This window comes from Elephantulus edwardii, unplaced genomic scaffold (assembly GCF_000299155.1).
Source record: "Elephantulus edwardii isolate Elephantulus edwardi_28Jun2011 unplaced genomic scaffold, EleEdw1.0 scaffold00085, whole genome shotgun sequence".
Classification (NCBI taxonomy): domain Eukaryota; kingdom Metazoa; phylum Chordata; class Mammalia; order Macroscelidea; family Macroscelididae; genus Elephantulus; species Elephantulus edwardii.
The window spans coordinates 5,128,969-5,152,568 of NW_006399835.1; the positions used below are offsets into that span (position 1 = coordinate 5,128,969).

The 23,600-nt window shown below is 35.5% G+C and overlaps 1 protein-coding gene across 1 annotated transcript in view; it reads left to right on the forward strand.

Annotated features, from left to right (window-relative positions):
• CBLB (Cbl proto-oncogene B, E3 ubiquitin protein ligase) overlaps positions 1 to 23,600 on the forward strand; it is a 326,116-nt gene that overhangs the window by 33,800 nt on the left and 268,716 nt on the right. The window contains exon 2 of the mRNA XM_006890001.1: positions 9,668 to 9,918. Within this exon, the coding sequence (XP_006890063.1) occupies positions 9,668 to 9,918 (251 nt within the window). The remainder of the gene's footprint in view (positions 1 to 9,667; positions 9,919 to 23,600) is intronic.

A 23,600-nucleotide genomic window follows, 5' to 3' on the forward strand; every position in this document is an offset into this window, starting at 1 on the left:
GAGTTTAGGGCTGTTGTACATGGGTCGTTATGAGTTGCAGGCAACTTGACGGCACATAACACCACCACCACAATCAAATGCCTTTGCATAGCCAATGAAACAGGTAGATAGCCCTCTTGCACTCTTTGCTTTCTGCCAAGATCCATCTGACATTGGTGATAATGTCTAGTGCCATGGCCTTTTGTAAGCCCTATTTGTATTTCTTGTATTTCTCTGTCATTGTACTGTTCCAGTAATTTCCGGACATCTTTAGAATTTTACTTGTGTATAATATGAGTGATAATGTATGATAATTTCCACACAGCACAAAATTATTTATGTATTTGGTATATCGGAAATGAGATAGATTGGCCTGGGACATTTTGAATCAGATAATCAGATGATCTACTGTGCTGGAGAGGAAAAGGTGAGAAAAAAAATGGGGTTGCTTTCATAGTTAAAAAGAGCATTTCTAGATCCAGCTTGAAGTACAGTGTAGTAAGTTGCATGATAATGTCCATACTCATACAGGAAGACCTGTTAATACCACTATCATTCAAATTTATGCACCAACAACCACAGCCAAAGAGGAGGAAATAGATGATTTCTGTCAATTTTTGCAATCAGAAATTGACCGAACGTGCAATTAAAATGCATTAATAATGGGTGACGAATACAAAAGTTCGGAATCTGAAAGAAGTATAGAATGATAGAATTCTGCACAGTGAAGTATTTATTCATAGCAAATACCTTTTGTAAGAAGCATAAACACAGACTATATCCCTGGATTTTACCTGATGGTATGCACAGGAATAAGACTGATTACAGTTGTGGAAGGAATTAGTGGAGAAGTTCAGTATCAGCAGACCATCATAATAGCATTATAGAAGTCAAAAAAGACATGTTGCATTGGGCAACTCTGCTGTCAAGAAACTTTTAAAGTGCTAAAGAGTAAGAATGTAACTTTAAGGACTAAAGCTTTCCTCATATGCATGTGCCTGGAGAAAAATGAAAATTAAAGAATTTATGTCTTTGGCTTGTGATATTGGCAAAGAATATGTAATACACAATGGATTGCCAAAAATTCAAACAGATCTGTTGTGGAAGAAGGGCATCTAGAGTGCCCCTTGGAGACAGGTGGTAAGATTTTATCTCCCAAACACTGATATTATCAAGAGAGGTAAGTCACTTAAGAAAGACATCAAGCTTGATAAAACAGAAGACCAGTAAAGCAGAACAATAGCATCAATAAAATGGATTAATAAAGCAGCAATTGTCAAGATGGTCCAGGGTCTAGGATATTCCGCTCTGGGGAAATATACGGTCTCATTGAGTTTGAACTGACTATAAAGTTAACAACACAGTTCGGTCAGCAACTACATGGTTAATTATTCCAATAAGTATACCTTCCTGATATTATGGCTCTTTTTTATAATCGTTCTGTTTTTCTAACTTCAGGTTGAGCCATGCTGTTAATTTTTGTTGAATTTAATACAACTAATAGTGACCTCATGAACAAAAACCTATCTTGTGCCATCATCGTCATCTCTGATACATTTGAGTCCACTATGTCAGTCCACCTCATTGGGGGTCTTCTCTTTCGCTATCCCTCCACCTTTCCAAACATAATATTCCTTTCCAAAGAATAGCCCTTCTGAGTAACATGTCCATAGTATGAGAGATGAAATTTCATAATCCTTGCCTCCAGAGAGTCATGTTGTTGTTGTTGTTATGTGCTGTCAAGTCTACTCCAGCTGTAGCAACACTATGTATCACAGCTCTGAACCCAGCTCTATCTTGAGCCAGTCTCATAGTCTTTAATGAAATTTTCCCCACTCTCCCAGTCATTGAGTCAGTCCATCTCATCCAGAGTCTTCCTCTTGCACTGTCGTGAGTGCTCATTTGCAGACCTGAAGATTGTGTAAAGGCCAACAATTTTAGGCGTATACCAGTGTCTACTAGACTATAGTTTTCTTTTTGAAAATAATGTTGAGCTTGTTCTACATGTTTCTCTTTCTCTGCCCAAGAAGTCTTAATGTGATCTTTTTCAGAGATTTCAGCAGTGTAGCTGGGCATCATCTAATTATCATGGTTGCAGAGGCTATGGGTCACAGCCTAACTAATTATTTCCTTGAATCTTTGATTTTATTCACTCTTCCTTGTTTCAGACGTGGAGACATCAGTAGTTCTAGTATCTATCACAACTCTCAAGCTTTTAAGACCCCTGTCACTCACTACTCATCAAACTAACTTTAAGACATGGAACTAAGTAGAATATGATTAAAAACTAATGGTGCTAAAAGAAGTACAAGCTTGTGCTTATGGAATCGGCAAAAAATAAGGCCCAGAAATTGATGGAATTTATTGATTATGTTACACTGTTTGACTTTAGTGTCCCCAAGATCATGATCTTAAATCCCAGGCCCAATAACTTAATTCCTGAAAGTGTTATGACTAAGATGTTTTCATAGTTTTGTCCCCTGTATCAAGAATATCATCCATGAAGAATAGAAAAGGTCATGACAAAACCAGAGGAAGAAGAAAAGTCCAAAATGGATGTCAGAAGAGACTCTGAATATTACAGCAGAACACTAAAAAACCAAAGCAGAGGGAAAAGATCAAGAAGTTAAGGAGTTGAATAGAAAATGTCACAGGGCAGCTCTGGAAGACAAAGCAAAGTATTATAATGAAATGTGCAAAGAGCTGGAGTCAGAAATGGGATGAACTGGCTCTGCATTTCTTAAGCTGTAGGAACTGAAGAGCAAATTCAAGACTCAAGTTGTAATATTTCAGGATGCTGTGGGCAAAATGTTGAATGATTCAGTAAGCATCAAAAGAAGATGGAAGGAGTACCCAGAGTCACTGTACCAAAAAGAATTGATGAACACAAAAGAATTTAAGGAAACAGTGTATGATCAAAAGCAATGGTGAAGGACGAAGTTCAAGGTGCTCTAAAGGACTTGGTAAAAAACAAGGCCCCAGGAGTTGATGGAATACTAGTTGACATATTTCAGCAAACAGATGTAGCCCTGAACATGCTTACTAGCTTGTGCCAAGAAATCTGGAGAATAGCCACCTGGCTAAGTGGAAGAAATCCATATTTACTTCCATTACAGAAATGGTGATCTAAGTGTAGAAATCCTTGAACAATATCACTAATATCACTCAAGAAGAAGAAGATTATATATATTTTTAAAAAATCAAACCAAAACAACATTGTTGTAGCAGTACATCGACAAAGAACTGCCAGATGTGCAAGCATGGTTTGAAAGTGGCCGTGGCACTAGGAACATTATAGCCAATGTCAGATGGATCTTAGCTGAAAGCAGAGAGTACCAGAGGAATGTCTGTGTTTTATTGACTGTGCAAAAGCATTTGATGTGTGGATCACCACACAAATTGTGGCTAACCTTGAGATGACTGGGGATCCCAGAACACTTAATTGTACTTATGTGAAACCTATACTTGGACCAGGAAGCAGTCCTCAGAGGAGAGCAACAAAATATTGCTTGGTTCAAAACTAGGAAAGATGTACTTCTGGGGTGCGTATTATCTCCATACATTTTCAGTCTATATTCAGGGCAGATCATTCAGAAAGCTGCACTTTATGTGGAGTAATATGGTATCAGGATTGGAGGAAGACTCATCACTACCTTGCACATGCAGATGATACAACCTTGCTTGTGGAAACCAAGGAGGATCTGAAGTATTTGCTGCAGAAGCTCAAGGATTGTGGTCTTCCATATGGATTGAAGTTCAACATCAAAAAACACAGTGGTTCTCACCACTGTGCCAGATGGCAGCATCATGATAGATGATAGATGGAGGAAAGACTGAGGTTGTTAACAGCTTCAGTTTACTTGACTCCATAATCAGCACTCCTGGTACCAGTAGCCAGGAAATAGAAAGACAAATTGCATTGGGCAAGTCTGCTCTCCGGGATCTCTCCAGAGTACTTAGGAACAATGATGTCAGTCTAGAGACCAAAGTGCATCTGTCCCATGGTCTTCCCAGTTACTTACTATGCATCAGAGAGCTGGACAGTGACTAAGGATGATTGTTGTTGTTGTTATGTGCCATCGAGTCTTTTGTGACTCATAGCGACCCTATGCACAACAGCCCTAAACCCTGCTCTATCCTGTGCCAACCGCACTGCCTCTGACACACTCATCCCGATTACCCCAGTCACCGAATCAGTCCATCTCATAGAGGGTCTTCCCCTCCTGCACCGTCCCTCCACCCTCCCAAGCATGATGTCCCTCTCCAAGATGAAGAATTTATGCCTTTGAGTTATGGTGCTAGAGAAGAGTATTGAACATACTATGGACTGCCAATAGAACAAACAGACCTTTCCTGGAAAAGGTAAAACCAGGCTGGTCCTTGGAGGCAAGGATTTTAAAGCTCTGACTCAGAACACACTTTGGGCTTGTTATCAGGAGGGAAGAGTCCTTGGAGAAGGTCTTCATGCTTTGAAAGATAGAGGGACAGCGCAGGAGAGGAAGACCCCAGAGGAGATGGATTGGTAATGGTAACTGGGATGGTAGGGGTAGGTGTGTCAGAGATAGTGAAATAGGCTTAGGATAGAGCAGATTTCAGAGCTATTGTATATAACTGTTATTTGTAAGCAACTTGACAACAGATAACAAACAACAACATTCTCTACTATGTTGATGAATATATTTGTAGCAAATAAAAGAACTAAAACCAAAAGCCTGAAATTACCAAGTCAGTTCTGACTCATAATGATTATGCATTGAATTGCCGAGGCTATGGATCTTAATAAAGGAGAATATGTATCTTTCTCCCATGGAGCAGCTTGTGGGATCAAACCACAGACCTCTGGTAGCATTGCAACACATTTCACACTGTGCCACCAAAGCTCCTGGCACCTATATGTAGAACTATAGCCTGTCAGACCTATACATATTCATTGGTTTAATCTCATCCATCTTTCCATCTTTCTACAGCTTGAGTGTCTATTTATCCACTTGGAGTAATTATTGTTACTGTTAGTGTAGGACTTGTTATTTTTTTACACCAGCAAACTGAATCTCACTCATGTTGTTATTGTGTGTGCTTGAATCCGAACTCACCCTTAACTGGACTCCCTCTAGAGGATTTTAAGAGACAGTAAATTGCATGGGAGGAGATTGCCCATCCTTCTCCTGTGGAATAGCTGGTAGATTTGAACCACTTGCCTTTGGAATTGTAACACAGCTTCTTCCAGCTAGGCCACCATGTTGTTGTTATGTACTATTTGAGTCAGAACTGACCTATAGCTGACCCTCTAGCGAGTTTTTAGAGGCAAGTAAGTTCAGGGAAAGAGATTGCCCATCCTTCTCCCGTGGAGCAGCTGGTGAACTCCATCTGCATGCCTTTCTGCCTCTCAGCTGCTCCTTGGGAAAAAGATGTGTCATTGTGTTTCTGTAAGGTTTTGGTCTTGGCAACCCTGTATGGAAGTTCTGCTTTAGGTTGGAATAAACTTAAAGGCAGTAAGTTTTGGTCCTTTACTAGATAACTCCTTGAAATGCAAGTCTAGGAATCATTCTCCTCTGTATTCCCTAGAATCTGAAACAGAACTTGAGTTAACAGATGGATCCTGAAGTTCCTGTACATTTGTCAATAGAATAAGAGTGTAGATCAGTTTAGCAGTCATCATTAATTATATCCTTAATTCTAATTAAATCCATATATTTAGAAAGAAGATCAGCCCAAGATTCAGAAGATATGAGCTCTTGTATTGGATTAATGGTTTTTTAATAGTCCTTTAATCTTTGTAGTTCTTAGTTTCTTTATCTGGAAGTGAATGGATTGGGTGGTATCTTTACAAGATTCCTTAAAGCAAGAATTACATTGCTCCTAAGTTAATTATATAGAACTGTCTCTTCTGCCAAAGTCCTTGAGGCAGGAAGTATGTCCTAATCATCTGTAATTCCTTGGCACTAAGCTCTGTACCTAATATGTATTAGTTATTCTAACTATTTTAGTGAATAAAGTATTAAATTTCTGGTAGATCTACAATTTTAAAGAAAGCAAATGGGGAAAATTTCACATAGAGAATAGTAAATTTTAAAAAATCTGTCAAACTTGAAATTTCTATTAAAGAATAGTTATATGAAACGTTGGAATAAAATACCCCAGAGACATTTTTTATTTATCAGTTAAAAAATTCACTAGTGGAGGAAATCAATTTGAAGCTTCCTGTTCCCTAACTAGAAGTTAATAATTTATCAGTCTGTGACATGTTTTACCAAGTTTTATGCTGCTGAGATTAAGCTTTGCCTGCTGTAGGATGTGGGTGGCCAGATTTGTTAAATTTGTATATGCTTTAAAAAAATTATTTAAATTTATATGTGCTTTTGATAGTATTTTTTATATCTGAAAAATTGGAAAGTTGTATCTTGTTCAGTTATAATTTGTTTTATTATTGCCATATTTAGGACTTTCTCAGTTTTTAGGGCAAAATAGTGATCTCTAGTTTTATCAAGATATCAATTAAAAAAGGTAGAAATTTATTACTTGCTTTATGTTTTTGTGAAAATTTGGTATCATTTACTAAATGAGATGGCATCTTATCTTTTTAAGAGTTTCTTTAGAAAATCAAAATAATACTCTTTAAAGTAAGCCTTTTACTTGAGTTATTAATGAGTAGTAGCAGAGTTTAATATAGAAAAAATATTCAAGATATTTGTGTACAGTTCACAAACAGGTGTTTGGAATTTGATTGTTCAGTCCATTTATCTGTCTTGCACTTCATGCTTGATAGTTAAGTTTTATATAAGACAAAGAAGTGAAAACATGATAATGCCCTCGATTAAATGTGAGAAACAGTTGTCTAAAATTAAGGACTAGACAGTTGATGGTATTTTAGTTTCAACCAGATTTTCTTTCTCTCTAAAACAGCAACAACAAAAGCATCAACAACAAAACCCCATGATAATTTCTTAAATGACATGAATAAGATAGTGACTGTAAGGAGACTTTTTTTTTCACTTTCTAATTCTTTATTTTGCTTACAGTTCTTGAAATCATTACAGTTCTTTGTATTTGCCTCAAGCACTTTTAAAGAACCTGAAGGTCAAATCTTATTTTATGGAATCTGAAACATAAAATTTGAAAAAAGAAACACAAATGCATACAATGTTGGGTTTAAAAAGGAATTTTTTACAATGAGAAAACTGTTAGAATGAGTTATACATTTTTAAATATACATAGTGTAGATGTGTGTGTGTGTGTGTGTGTGTGTGTGTGTATAGAGTATATAGTATATCCACAAACATAAATTATTCTAAGAAATAGTAGAGATTACTTTGCTTGTCTTCCTTTGTCCCCTTGCTTTCATTCCACTGTGGGTGCTTTAGTTCTTAGATTTGAAATGGACCATCTGTCTTGTAGGAACTTGAAGAATTTGTGAAGACTTTTTCAATAGAATTGTTGACAACAAATTAAGCTATTTATTGAGGTGACTATGTATTCCACAAAAACTTATTAAATCCCAATGAGATATTTCTCCAAGTTCAGGTTCACATTAGCTAGGTTTGCACAAATACCCATGACCACTCTGAAACCAAAAAAAAGGTGAGAGATCAAGTATAAAGAAACAGATGTTTTAATGAGAAATACAGTTAATTTTCTTAACTACTTGTGCTTTTAATATATTATTCTCAAAAATTTTATTACAAACTATAAATTATGGTTCATACCTTTAAAGAGGGCCATGGATAGCTTGTTAAGAGACCTTATAAAAGCATCTTAACATTCATTAGCTTTTCCTACTCTTTGTTCCTGGTCTTTGTTTTCAAGTCAATTCTGATTCTCAGTGACCCTGAAGGAGAAAATAGAACTGCCGTGTAAGGTTTACACAGCTATTATTTTTATAGAAGTAGACTTGCCATATTTTTCTCCCATGTAGCAGCTGGTGAGTTTGAATTGTAGCACATCGCTTAACCACTCCACCACCACAACTTGCTGCAAACCCTTTTTATAAGCACATTTCACTTTTTTTTTTTGGTAGTATTATTGTATAGTTAGAGTGTAGACACACTTGTGCAATTGTTGGTGAAATTTTTTATTTTTCACCATTCTGTTTTGTGCTAATTAAGGGAGTGAGATGAGCTGACTCAGGTAAATCACATGAATACATATGAATGAATGCGGTAGAGGAACTGTATTATCTTCTTGGTCAAAGATGTCTTCAATTCTCCAGGCAGTTCTGAGTGCTCCATAGGTTAATGGCCATTTTTCTGGATGACTGGACTGTTCAGTAACACCTTTATGGGCAGAGTATAAAGTATATGAAGGTGGAAAAGACTAGTTATGGTCTGGGACACACTTACTGCTTAGTGACTCAGTTATTAAAATTGTACCTCTTTGTTTGATTCTCCTCAAGATTTAGGACCAGTATGCCAAACATTAATTAAAATCAATGGAAGAGCTTTTGCTGAGAGTTTAGTGTAATAAACTAATGTTTAAGTGTGAGACATTGTTTACCAGTAGAAGAGGCTTATTTCCTCATTTAAAAAAATATATTAAATATGCCACTGAGGCAGGTATATGCACACCCATGTTTATTGTGGCTTTGTTCACAATAGCAAAGAGTTGAAAACAACCTAAGTGCCCATCAACAAATGAATAGATAGAGAAGCTCTCATATATTCACACAATGGAGTGCTATGCTGCGTTGAACAACAAGGAACTCATGCAATATTATTCAAAACGGGTGACCCGGGAGGACATTATGTGGAGTGAAATATCTCAGTCACAGAATGACAAATACTGCATAGTGCCACTGTTGTAGAACGGGACTGACACCAGCGTTGGGGTGAGACTGAGAAAAATTGGATAAATTATGTATATTGCATTGAAACAGATGAGGGAGAGAACAGTTTAAAAGTGATATATGATTGGGTATTATGAAAAGAGTCCAGAATGAAGGTTACATAGTGGAGTGTACTGTGGAGGGGGGATTGTATACCAATGAAATAATTTTTCTTTTACTCCAGAGAGAAGAGCAAACTGGGGGAGAGGGGTGGGCAGGGAGAAAAATGCAACAATGAATGAATGGAAATCCCAAATCTCCGTAAATGTTCATTAATATTAATAAGAGAAAATTAAAAAAGAACAACAAAAATAAATATTGTATAAAACCATTATTGTGGAATGAGTACAAGGGTCCAGATGGGGGGAGAGTAGAAGCAGAGAGATGAAGATGTGTGAAAGGGTATTAATCATGGAGTTGTATAATTTTATGGGTGGGGGTGTGAGGGAAATTGAAAGAATCTGTTCTGGAAAAAAATGTATTTGAATTCCGTAAATAGTATAATTTAAAAAAAGAAATAAAATTTTGTAAAAGAAAAAAATAACTAAAAAATTAAAGCAAAACTTATTAGTAGTATAGAATGATTAGCATGAAAGAGTTCTATTTATTAAGCTATGAACAATCATATGTTACAGAAGAGTGAAAGAGGTCATTAGAGATTGTAATTAAGACTGGTATAGAAAAAAAACTGGATGGGAGAGGAAAAGGATTTAATTGCATCATGACAGATGTGACTATTTACCTGGTTTTTTGGTAGATAATTTAAGATGCTAACTTTACAAATGAAGAAACAGTAGTAAATTCTATAAATTTATGAAATAAAGTATTGCAGCTTATATGAAAATGTTTTATTTCTATCTTTGTTTGTAGGTGAGACTGTGCCAAAATCCCAAGCTTCAGTTGAAAAATAGCCCACCATATATACTTGATATTTTACCTGATACATATCAACATTTGAGGCTTATATTAAGTAAATATGATGATAACCAGAAACTTGCCCAACTCAGTGAGAATGAATATTTTAAAATATACATTGATAGTCTAATGAAAAAGTCAAAACGGGCAATACGACTCTTTAAAGAAGGCAAAGAAAGGATGTACGAAGAACAGTCACAGGACAGGTAAGGACACTTTCTTACATTCTGGTCATTTGTGTTACTTTTCGTCTCTGAATTTATATAGATAAAAATTTTTGCTTTAGGGTAAATGTAATTTCTGTTATGTATTTGCTATTTGCTTTTCATTTTTTAGACCTTGTATATTTACATAGCATTCTCTTTTTTTTAAAATAAAATTTTTCTTTTATACAGGTTTACTTGCAGAGTTTGTATACATTGTTTTGGCTATGTGAGTGTGGAAGTTGTGTGGTGGGAAACTTAGCATCAGTCTCTAAACTTTGTCAAATGTGAGCATGATTTTAGGGCATGTAGACTTGGGAAGGAATGAGCTGGATTCACACACTAACTGAGGTAATGGGAGTGAGTCAGAGAGACTGGCTCAGAATAGAACAGGGTTCAGAGCTATTATTGTACGTAGGGTCACTATGAGTTATGCATGACTCCATGGCACATAATAACAAGAAGACTACAGTAACAAAACTGAAGTCATTTCACTTGAATTTTTTATTTTATGGCCAACATTCTTGACTAAGAAACTACTTATAAATGCTATTTCAGTGTCACATGTCTTGAGCTATAGTAATGATAGCATTATATAAAAGTTTCTAATTTTTGAGATATTTTAAAGGCATCCAAAAAGTTACTGAGAATGATAGTCTGTTTAGATTTCCAAATTGGAAAAAGATATAATTAAAATATGAAAGGTGTAATAACCAAAAGGCTACTTATCTCTAGTGGTTTGAATCACCTTGTAGCTCTGAGGGAGGAAGATGGTCTGTCTTCTCTCATTAAGTTTGATAGCCTTTGAAATCCAAGGGATGGTCACTATGATTTGAAATGTACTTGACAATAGTAATCTTCATTTGGCTTTGGTTATAATTATTCATCACCACTGGGCCATTTGGCAGCAGCAGGATGGATGGTGAAGAGATCGAGATTGTTCACAGCTTTAGTTTCCTTGGCTCCCCAGTCAACACTTTTGGCACCAGGAGCCAGGAAATTAAAAGATGTATTACAATGGGAAAGTGTGCTGTTAGGGATCTCTGTATGGTACTGAAGAGCATTGGTGTCACATTGGAGACTAAAGTACACTTGATGCAGGCCATGGTCTTTGCAGTCACTTGCTATGTATCAGGAATCTGGACAATGACTAAGGAGGGTAGAAGGAGAATTGATGCCTTTGAGCTGTGGTGCTGGAGAAGAGTATTGAATATACCATGGACTGCTAAGAAAGTGAACAGGTGGGTTAAACCCACCTAGAGAGGGTTAAACCAGGCTATTCTCTGGAGGCAAGGATTCTAAGGCTTTGTCTAACATACTTTGGACATGTTGCAAGGAGGGACCAGTCCTTGGAGATGGATGTCATACTTGGGAGGGTGGAGGGATGGCGCAGGAGGGAAAGACCCTCTATGGGGTGGATTGATTCAATGACTGGGGTAATCAGGGTGGGTGTGTCGGACACAGTGCAATTGGCACAGGGCATAGCTGGGTTTTGGGCTGTTGTACATAGGGTCACTATGAGTCGCAAGTGACTCAACGGCACATAACAACAACAATACAAGGTGAACTTTATTGCAAGACACTAACCCTATCAGGGTTTTGTTGCTCTTGGCTGCTGTTGAATTGCTCATCTTATGCACAATGTTAAATATCAAATGTTGTCTGGACCTCAGCATCCATATAATCAGTTGTGGCTGAGACATGGTGATACATAGAGGTTTGTTTGTTTTTTTAATTTAAATAAAATTTTTATTTTATGCTGGTTTAGGTTCGTAGAATTTTTATTAGCTGGTGATCAGATATAGATAACAAAGTCTTTCTAGTCACCTTTGCTTTGGAAGCTTCACGCTCCCTGACAGATGACATGAAATAGCATCTCATTGTAGTTTGGATTTACATTTCACTAATACCTAATGATGAGCACCTTTTCATGTGCCTATTCATCATTTGCTTATCTTTGGTGAAATGATTATCCACCATGTTTGCGTGCTGTTTTGAGAAGGTTGTTTCTCTTTATATGTTTGGGGTTTAAACACTTAATGTATGCAAACCAAAGTAATTCACTACTGTATATTAGATTGCAACAGATTATGATGCCCCATTGGATTTCTGAGTTCGTAAGTATTTGTTGGTATGACTACCCATCTTTTCCCCCCCATGGAGCCAATGGTGAATTAGAATCTCTTTTGGTTAGTAGTAGCCCAATATGTCATTTTCTCCTCTTCTGAAGTTATCTTTTCATTTTGTTGATAAAGTCCTGTAATCATAAAAGTTTTTAACTTCTATGAAGGCTACTTTATGTATTTTATTTAACATTACTTGTACTTCTCGTGCAATGTCTAAAAACTATCCATTGCAATAATAAAATTTCTAGTTTTCATCGAAAGGATGTTTTTTTTATGATTTTGGTCTGAACATTTAAGTCCTTGATTCATTTTTAGTTAATTTTCATATTTGTGATGTGAGTATCTTTTGCATTTAGAAACCCTGCATCACTTATTAAAAGACTATTCTTTCCCTATTTGATAAATGTAATGCCCTGTGAAAAATTTATTTCTGAACTCCTAATTCTGTTTCATTGATTTATAATACCTGTCATTATATCAGGACCAGACAGTTTTGATTACTGTAGCTTTCTTTATAGAATATTTTAGAATTGGAAAATGTCTCTCCCTATTTTGCTGCCTTTCAAGACTTTTAACAGTTCAAAATCCCTGTTGTTTTATATACCTTTGAAGATTTCCTATTTATTTATTTATTTTTAAATTTTTTTTTTAAATTATTTTTGTGTGCGTGTACCGTCAAATCAGATCTGACTGGTACAGGAGGAGATTGTCCCTCCTTCCTCGGCAGAGCATCTGGTGGATTCGAACCATGCGCCTCTGGGATTGTAGTTGCAGCTCCTTGCCACTGGGCCACCACAGCTCCCCTTGAAGATTTCCTATTTCAATCTCTGCAAAAAAAATGCTGTTGCAATTTTGAGGAAGATTGTGTGGAGTCTATAGATTGGTTTATGTAATCTTAACCTCTTAACATTATTAAGTCTCCCAATATATGAAATGTATTGTCTTTCCATTTGTCCGAGATTTTTTTTTAATTCTTTCAGTAATAGTTTAAAGTTTTTAATGTACACCTTTTTGTTCTCATTAAATTTACTAGACATTTTACTACTTTAGATGCTGTTATATGTGAAATTATTCTCATCAGTTATATTTTTCTTGATTAATTACATTAACTGGAATTTCTAAATATTGAATAGCTGTGCTGAGGATAGAAGTCTTTGTCTTGCTTTTCATTCTTTACTAAGTGTAATGTTAAACAGTGAGTTTTTAATAAATTATTTTTGTCATATTGAGATCCTTCTCTTCTGTTCCAACTCCCTGGGTGTATCTATTATGAAATGGTGGTGATTGATGATTGTTGTTACTAGGTGACATTGAGTCAACTCCATGTCATTGTGACCCTGGGCACAATAGAATGAAACTCTGCCTGGTCCTGCACTGTTTTCAAAGTCTTTTTTGATGCCCAAGTCCATTGTTAGAGTCATTGTCTCAGTCCATCTCACTGAGATTCTTGTATTGGCAGCATTGATTTGTACACATTTACTTCTAGATCCTTTTAGAAACTCCTTTAGCAAACTGAGGCCACTGTTCACAGGCTCCTGGACATTGCTGTGTAGAGTAGAAAGAAAACTTTTTATGACGTAGGTTAAACAGCAGAACAATCTGTTTATTTGAATTATTTTATATAGCATATTCAGCATTATAATTTTGGGAAATATAAATTCTCTTCTTTGAACAATATCCTTGTGTCTATAATCAGCTTACTAGTGACATTAGTATCATTATGATAAAAAAGAAAGTAAATTGTTAAAATGTAATTTTGAATTTATTGACTGTAGATTTACATCATGATGGGTTGGTTTTTTTGTGGAATTTTTTAAAAATTTATTATTCTTTTGTGTGTGTACCATCAAATTGGACCTGACTGGTACAGGAGGAGGTTGTCCCTCCTTCTCTAGCAGAGCATCTGGTGGATTCGAACCACATGCCTCTGGGATTGCAGTGCAGCTTCTTGCCAGTAGACCACCAGAGCTCCCTTACCATGGGTTATTTTATGTTTTATTAGAAAGAAGACAATTATGCTGAATGAATACATGAATGAAAATATTTATTGCCTTGCTTTTGTGTTTTGTCAAAGCAAATTAAAACAAAAGCCAAACCAGGATGTTACAATATTCTGAATAAATATCCATCCTTTATAGAATAAATGGATCTACTTTAAGCGTATGGCTACATGAGAAAAAATGATGTTTTAACTTTTAAATGCCTTTATTTTAATTGATGCCTAATGAATGAGTAATCTTGAGTTTTTAAAATAGTTTCACCAAGAGGAATATAATAAATGGTACTGAGAATATATGCAAGAAACTCAGATCCTGTATAAGAATAAAGATGTATCAAAACTATAATTTGATAAATTTATGTGCTACTGAAATAGGTATTAAGGCACAAAGGAAATCTCTTGTTCTGCACATGAACTTCCAGAAGTGGTGGTGTAATAATGATTCTTAGTAGGAAAAAAAGCCATGAGTAGGCTGCATGCTAAATGTGTTTGTTATAATGATACTCATTTTCTTGTATAATTTTTCTCTAGTGGTTTTTTTTTCTCCTCTCTTCTACAAACAATTAGAAACTGAGTTGGTACTTCTCCAGCTGGAGAAGTACCATCAAACTGGCTTTTCCAGGAAGAGTAATTCATTGATTTCTGGCACATATAAAGCTTGCTTGCGTATATGTAGGAATGTGGGGGATGAAAGTAAGTATTGTGCACAGAAAGTGCACTTTATGTTTTCAAACACAGAGAGGAAGAGAAACTTTTTATGATACTGCTTTAAAGTTTTAGAGGCAAAGGTAAAAATTGGTATGAAGGTAGTGATAGCTGATAAATGAAAAGTAAGTGTGAGGCTCATTCGTTCTGTGATTTGACTAGTAACTTCATCATTTAGCCATTTAAATAGTAAAATTTATGTTTTTATGCAAACAAAATAAAATGTCTAGTATCACTGAGTCAGGGAATCATGTTGGCTAGTGGATAGAGAATAGTGCTTCTAAGGTAAAAGTCAATGCCTCTCCAATGGTTTGGATCCTATCAGCTGCACCATTGGAGAAAATTGAGCAGTGGCCTCCTAGCCAATTTACAGCCTCGGAAAACCCACGGAAAAGTCAGTTATAAGATGGTTAAAACTTGATTGAAATGAGTTGACAAGAATGTTTGCTACTGAATCAGTTTCATTTTATAGCAAGCCTCAAAGCTTGCAATGCTATAAATCTTTCTGTAGTGAAGTACATCATGGATTTTCAGTTCACTATTAAAAATGAGTTAGCTATATGTACAACTGGGGCTTTTAAAAGTAGTTTTCATTACCAATGTAAATCATAGAGAATGGCCACAATATATTTTCTCACACAGAGCCTGTATATTGTTGGAAGAAAATGAATAAAGGGGACAATTTAGCAAAAACAAGAATGCAGAGCTGAGAAATCTGTTTCATGACATTTCTGTTCCTTCTGGTCATCACATCCTTGGTTGGTTTATTGAACTCAACCTATATTATTTGTTGTTGTTAAGTACCATCAAGTCATAGACGACTCATAGCAACCCTGTGAATGAAAGACCTGAACACTTTCATCGTTTCTCTAAGTTCATAGGGTTTCCAGAGGTAAGCTATTTCGAAAGTGGATGCCACTCCTGCTTCCAACCTTGTTTTAATCTGAAAGCTCCACCAAACACTGTCCACCATGGGTAACCTTTATTGCATGTCACACACCAGTGTCACATTGTTCAGCATCACAGCAACCCCGAGTTACTTCTCTGTACAGCAAGTGGACAGACCAGGTCTATACGACCTAGAAGAATGTTTGACCAAGAACAATTATAATTAGTCTTTAATTTTTTTTTAAATAATCATAAAATGTTGCCTCATAAAACCAAAACAGAGCTATTTGTTTTATAATAAATGTTTTTGCCAGTGTTGCTATTGCTCTGTTTTAATTTGCTCTATAATGCATGTCTTATATTTAGTTCTTGGTTTATTATTTGATAATATGTGGGCAGTAACGGTTTATATTTCATTTACAAAAATTTTATTTAAAAATTAAACAAGTTTTCCCTTTTGTTTGATTATTTAGTTGTGACAATTGCAATCATTTCTTAGTTGAAAAGGGAAGAACTATGTTGCAAGTAGAATGGTAAATGCTGCATTCATCAAAATTGATTGCTGATCTTTAAGTATAAACATTTGCACAAGTATCCTAATTTAAATATTTCCATTACTATTCTAATTTTTCTATAATTTTTAAAATTCTAGTCTTTTAAATGAAAGACTAAAGGGATTAAGATAATTTTTTTTAGATTTTAAAAATATCATATATAACTTGGATTCAGATGACAGTCATAATTAATTACTCTTTGTTCAAATGTCTCTTCAAATAAAGGAAATAAAATTTCGTTTAGAAAACTCAGAACAGCTTCCTGAGATTGATTTATATTTAAGGGATAAAATGTTTATTTCGCCTTTAGAATGCTTTCATTGATATTTCAGTCATCTAAGTGAGGGAGGTGAATATACTTTTCTGAAGTTTGAAAATGAAAGTCTTATTTCTTTAACAAACCATGAAAGTGGAGGCCACAAGAAAGTTATTTAGACAAATGTTTTCTATGTTAAACAAAGGGAGTCTGTTAGAGGGGGCAGGTGAGAACTTGCAGACTCATTGACTGTTAAAGACTTTATGGTCTGTGCATTTGGCGAACTGCATCCTTGTTTCTTTGTTAACTAGATAGTTAAAAAAAATTCTTGTTGATTTTTTTTGTTTTAATAGAAAAGTTCTCTAGAAAATTGTTCTCTGGTGTATGTTTTCAAAAGAAAACAATATTTTATTCTGATGTAAGTTAAAACTAACTTGTTTTGATATTTTAAATTGAAAAGTGTGAAACAAATTGGCTTCTTTCTTTTCCTATTTCCAGCCTGTGTTAATATAATCAACCCTTAACTTTTGATTTCTTAGTAATTAAATTTTTTGTTGCCTCTTTCAAGTCAGATTATATATTATGCACACTTAACATTTTGATTTTTAGAAAGGAAATTTTTGTTCTGCAGATGAGAGTTTATTAAATATTTATTCCTAAGGGTGGTAACTATTGTATTAATAGAGAGTAAGCAAACTCACAAGACTCGAGTGAACTTGGTTTTATGGTTGAATACCTTTTATGTTTTTCAGTATTTAGGCAGCTTATTAAAATTGATGTTTTCTTTTCAGTAAATATCTGGTGACATTCAAATTTGATAATTAAAATCCAGAAGCATTCAGGAAAGAATGCCTGTGTTTAGTTTCATAATAACAATACTCTCACAAAGACGGTTGATGAATGATGTCTTTCAAGTGGCAGATTTGTTATTTAGTTAAAGAAAGCTCCTTTGGCAGTTTCTTAGGAAATAAATTAAAGCTTGTTTATAAAACAGACAAGCTGCAGTGATAATCCTATAGCCTGAGGAATGCTTGGAAATGTAGCCCAAGAAGAGTCTTATTTTTCATTGGTTTAACAAAGAAGTGGAGTTTCCAGGAATCCAAGCAGATTAGCATTTAACACTAATTGACTGGGGTGTAAATTAGTACCCAAGTGTGTGCCTTTTTTTAAAGAAAATATTTCAAAAATAGCTTGCTAAATAAATTTTTTAATGTCTTTCTCTTCTTTTTAATAATTTATCACTGTTAGAAATTATGTTATTATTTGAATATGAATTTAGTTGCCAAGTATTCAAAACAAATTTATAACAGGGTATATCATACTTGATGATTTAAAAAGTATAATCTTTCTTGTTTTGGAAAACTTAAGGATAGCTTATTGTTGTTGTTAAGTGCCGTTGAGTCATAGGTGACTCATAGTAACTCTGTGAATGAAAGACCTGGACACTTGTATAACTTTCGTCTTTTCTCCATGTTCATAGAAGTTCCAGAAGCAGGCTATCTCGAAGTGGATGCCACTCCTGCTTCCAAATTTAGACTTAACTAAGACTGATTACTTTGAACATCTGATTATATCAGAATATATCTCTTTCACGTTTAATCACAATTTTGTAATCAAATACGTGGTGTAGAATTTGTAATAAGGTGTGAAAGTTGAAATTCATTAGACTATGCCATAAAAGTGTGTAAAACTGCTCAGTAAAAGGTAATACTCAGCAAAATGATTTCTGAAAGTTTTTTAAGAAGACTTTTAGTGTAATAATTTTCATGTTTTTTTAAGTTTATAATAAAACTGTGGATTTGTTGATTAATTTATTTGGATATATTGAAAAATAGTGAATTGACAATCATCAGTAATAATATTTCACTTTTTTGTTTGTACCTTACTGTGTCACAATCACCATTAATATTTATTTCAATCTTGCTAGGCTCAACCATCAACATCCTTGGTACCAGCAGTCAGGAGACCAGGAGAGGTAGTGCATCGGGCAAGTCTGTTGTCAGGGATCTCTCCAAAATACTGAAATGCAATGATGTCACTCTGGAGACTAATGTGTACCTGATTCAGGACATGGTCTTTTTTAATCCTTTGCTATGCATCTGATAACTGGACAATAGATAAGAATGATAGAATAATTGATGCCATTGAGTTGTGATGTTGGAGAAGAGGGCTAAATACTCCTTGAGCTGCCAGAACTAACTGGTATGTCTTGGAAAAAGGGCAGCCAAGGTGCTTCTTGGAGGCAAGATCGTGAAGCTTAGTTTCTCATACCTTGGGTATGGTGCTAGTGGAGGCTATTCCTTGAAAGAGGACATCATGCTTAGAAAGGTAGAGGGCCAACAGAAGAGATGAAAACTCTCAACAAGATGGATAGGTACAATGACTACAGCAAGGAACTCACGTGTACCAGAGATGATAAGGATGCCATAGGATAGGACAGAGTTCAAGTCTGTTGTTTATAGAAATGCTGTTGATTTGCACTTGACTTGATTGCATCTAACAACAACAACAACATTTGTAAATATGTGTGGTGTTGTTTTTAGGTACTGTTTAGTCACTTATGACTCATAGCAACCCTAAGAACAACTTATCTGGAACTTGCCCTTTCCAGTGATCAATGATCTGCTCAAGTCCATTTGTTACAGTTTTTGTGTCAGTCCATCTTGTTGGAGGTATAAATATATCATTCTAACATAAGAGTTATCCACTTGCTGCTCTGAGAGAGAAATAATGGGCAGTACTGCTCCTGCCCCCAACTGGTGGGATTAACAGCCTTGGAAACTCATGGAGGATCAGTTATAAGTTGATTTCAAGTCAAGTGTAATGAGTTTAAGATTTCATTAGTGTTTTTTATTTGGTTTTCTTTTTAATGTATTAATATCCCAGGTCATCCCCGTATTATAGATTCCTATTTAGTTCCTTTGTTTTGTGATAAACTCTGGAGAATTAAGTAAAAAAGTTAATTATAATCTACATCATCATCATTAACACTGTTTACAAAGAGGTGGGAGGTTTTTCCATGTCAGTGGCATAGAGGAGGTTTTTCATCAAATTAACTTTGTGACTCTAATATTACAAGGTGATCTAGATTGAATTGTTGTTGCTGTTAAGTGTCATCGAGTCATAGACAACTCATAGCGACTCTATGAACAAAAGACCTGAACACTTCTATAACTTTCATGTTTCTCTAAGTTCATAGAGTTTCCTGAGGCAAGCTGTTTCCAAAGTGGATGACACTCTTGCTTCTAAGTTTGTTTTAATCTGGGAGCTCCACCAAACACTGTCCACCATGGGTAGCCATTATCACATTTGAATTAAAAATATATATATTGTACTTCTTGACCACTATGCCAGTGATTATAGTCTCAATTTGGAATAGATTATTTTTGCCATTCTGACAAGTGTAGAATGCATTTTGAGTAAATTTCAGTAGAGGTATGTCACAAAGATAGGAGAACGGAGATGTTCAGGCACATGAAGATTGCCCAGAGAGTGAAGCCCACAGATACAGCGACCTTCCTCCAGAGCCAATACACAGGGAATGACTTCTAGTCTTTTCCTTGAATTTGAAAGAAAGGCTTCTAGAGCCTACTCCTTTTCCATAAACCTGTTTATTTGTGATTTAAAAATTTTAAAAATCATAATTAAAATAATGAAAGATGTGCTACAGGGCTGTATCCTCTCTCCATACCTGTTCATTCTGTATGCTGAGCAAATTATTATTAGAAAGACTGGTTCAAATGAAGAGGAATGTGCGTCAGAGTTAGAGGAAGACATCAGCAACCTTTATTAATGCAGATGACGCAATCTTACTTGCTGAAAGCGAGGGGGACTTGCCAGAGAAAGCTTTTTTGTCATTTTGTAATTTCCTTCTGTACTGTATTTATTTACTTTTATTCTTATTCTTGCCACCACTGTAAATGTCCAGAGGTAATTTCATATTTTAAGACTAGAGCCAGAACAAAGGGAAAAGACAGCATAAGATGTGTCTGTCCACTTTTTATCACAATCACAAAAAACTTTCAGCCTCACCTACTCTCTGGAGTAATTTCTCACAAATTTTATTAGATTACTGGATTGCCCCTAATTAAAAAAAATACAGTTCTCTTGACAATTTTACATGTCAGCCTCTATATTGTAGAAAGACAAGAGAGAGTGATGGATGAGAAAGCATGTTGAATCAGTTGGCAAAATCTGCAAAAATAAATAGTAAGACATTGATAGAGGTCATTTATTTAACATATTTTATGGTATAACTTACTCTAGGGTCTATTCTTTCTAAACTGCATTATCGAGTATTGAGAAGAGATACCCTGCTACACTTTCATGGGTAAAAAGATTGGCAAAAGTCTCAGGGTATTTGTGCATAGAAAAAGGAGAGTTTCGTAGGGAGCTCTAAGGATCTACTGGGTAAGGAGTTGTGCTGACAAACCAGGATTTCTAATCCCACTGCAATCCCAGAGGTATGCGGTTCAAATCCACCAGATGCTCTGCTGGAGAAGGAGGGGGCAGTCTCCTCCTGTACCAGTCAGATCTGATTTGACGGTACACTTAAAAACAATACAATAAAAATTAAAAAAAAAAAAGATTTCTAATCCATCAACTTTTCTGCAGGAGAAAACCCACTGGAGGGTTGCCAGCACATCACATACAAATAAATACATGTTAGTGATGTGGTTGCGTTGGATAGAAATATCTGTACTGAGTCTTCAATTCCTGATTCCTACAAGGTTATATGAAGATTAGGTCATACATACACATGGTTATAAATACACACGTTGAATTAAAAAGAAGGACTCCTGGTTTATAGAGGCTTATCTTTTATAATGGACACTGAACCTCTCAGACTTTGACCATGGTTGTTACTGTTGTTATGATGACCATTGAGTCAGAACTGATTGATAGCTTACTCTTAAGTTTCCAGAGGCTGTAAATAGTACCGAAGATTACCCATTTTCTCCCAGGGAGGCAGTTGTTGAATTCGATCTGTGTGCCTTTGGGTTGATAGTGTAACTCCTAACCTTTAGGCCACCAGACTCCTTTTGAATGTGGTAGGAAGCATTTTGTTTATTATATTGACCTGGCATTTGTTCCTGTGGGAGATAATCTCTGTTTTTAATCAAAGCTGATAGGTATACAAACATTCTTGTCAGGATAGTCCCAAACAAATCTCAGCCAGCAACTCTGGTTATAGGATATACTGAAACGTAAGAGACTAATAGAGATTTTTTTACCATCCAAAAAATATAATCTTTCCTAGGAATCATAATTGTGTGCTTAGTTGTGAATCTAATTTAGGAATAAGGGTATGATGACATTGTTTTATATTTTAGTACAATGATTTTTACTTTTGTTTTTCTAATATATCTGAATTAATTATATATATTTTTATATATTTTAGAAATATCTAATAAGTGTACATTAGAAATCATATGTAATTCAAACACACTTATTCATAGATGCAGTTGATCTTGTCTTGTAGGTTCTGTATTTGCTAATTCACTTTCTAAAATTAATCTGTTCCTCACATCCATTCTTATAGCAGTTTTGTGATCATTTGCCAATGTATGGAGCAGTGAAAAAATTCAGCTGTATTACATTCATGTTCTCAGCTCAGGTCAAACATGATACTCTACCTTCTTGCTTTATCACTCACTCTTTAAAGATCTTTTTGCAGCCTGTTTAGTGTGTGTATTTTGTACTTTTAAATGTAACTTAATTACTTTAAATGCCCTCAGATGTAGGACTGAAATGTTTGGGGGTTTTCCCCAAAGCACAAGTAAGTTGTGTTGGGCCTTACAGGAAATAACATACTTATGATAAATTTTGTTTAGGCATGAGTTAAAATATTTAAAATGTATGCTCAATGTTAATGAGTTAACAATATATTGTTGTGGAACGTTGGGGAGGAAGGAAAGGGTTTCTGGCCAGAACAGATCACTTAAGCTCCAGATAAGTGCAAGCCTCCCAGCTGCCTTTAATACGGGTAAGAAAGCTCCCCTGTGTTTGACTGTACTGGCTTGAGAAAAAAGCTCGCCACCTGGGAAGACTGCTGCCGCATCTTTTGAGCTGGGAGTGGTCTGCATGAGGCTGAGGTTCTCCTAACCAATCCACATGTCCTACGTCTGTAAACCCACCCTGTCCTGCATTTCTTTGTATAAAAGTCCACTGCTTCTCCCAATAAAGTTGAGCTGGATTGACTCTCTGATCCTCCCCTGGAGTGGTGTATCTCCGTCGTGCTTACTCCCATCAGGGTGTCACTGTTAAGTTACCGATGAACTATATATATTAACACATTGCCACAAATGATGGCAAAATGTGTTTCTAAGCACGGTCGCCAATTTAAAAGTGTGCAGCAACATGTTGAATAAAGTGTCTTTAAATAGAGGGGTACTTTGGTGTCATAGTCCATAGGGAATTGTGCTGCTGATGCAAAGTCTGTGACCTCTCTGGTGGTGTGAATCTGTCAGTGGCTCTGCAGGTAAAAGATGGGGCAATTTACTCCTGTGCCGCTTACATCCTCAGGAACCCAATGGAATATCAGCTATGAGTTTCATCTGAGTTGATGGTCATGAAAGTTATTTTTTAATAGAAATACACATAACAGGAGCCCCTCTGATGTGTTTCTGAGGTGTAAAATCTACCAAAACAGACTGCTTTTTTTCCCCCCTGCTAGGTGACTGATCGACTGGAACAGGTGGCCTTTTGGTTAGTAATTCAGCCCTTAACCCACTGCACCACCAGGTCCAGCAGTTTAGGATTTGTTAACTCATTGTGTACAGCAACTTGATAGAACAAACACACAAGTACACAAATAAAAAAATGTATTCAGGATGACAGTTAAAACCTTTTAGTGTACAGTTTTTCCATACTTGTCCTTCTAGGGAAAAAGTATCTAATGAAAGATGAAATTAAGATATTAACACATTGCTGCAAATGACGGCTATAGCGAAAAATGTGTTTCTAAGCACATTAAGGACTGGTTCATTTCAAGCTTACTATCCTTTGAAAGTAAAGACAATTTTTTCTTTTAAAACTTTATTTGATTTGAGTAGCTTATGTTTAGCCCTAAATGATCTTTTTTTAGGTAAAGAAATGTAAAATTATGTATTATAAGGATAATTTTAATTTTTTATTTATATTTTATCTCTTGATCG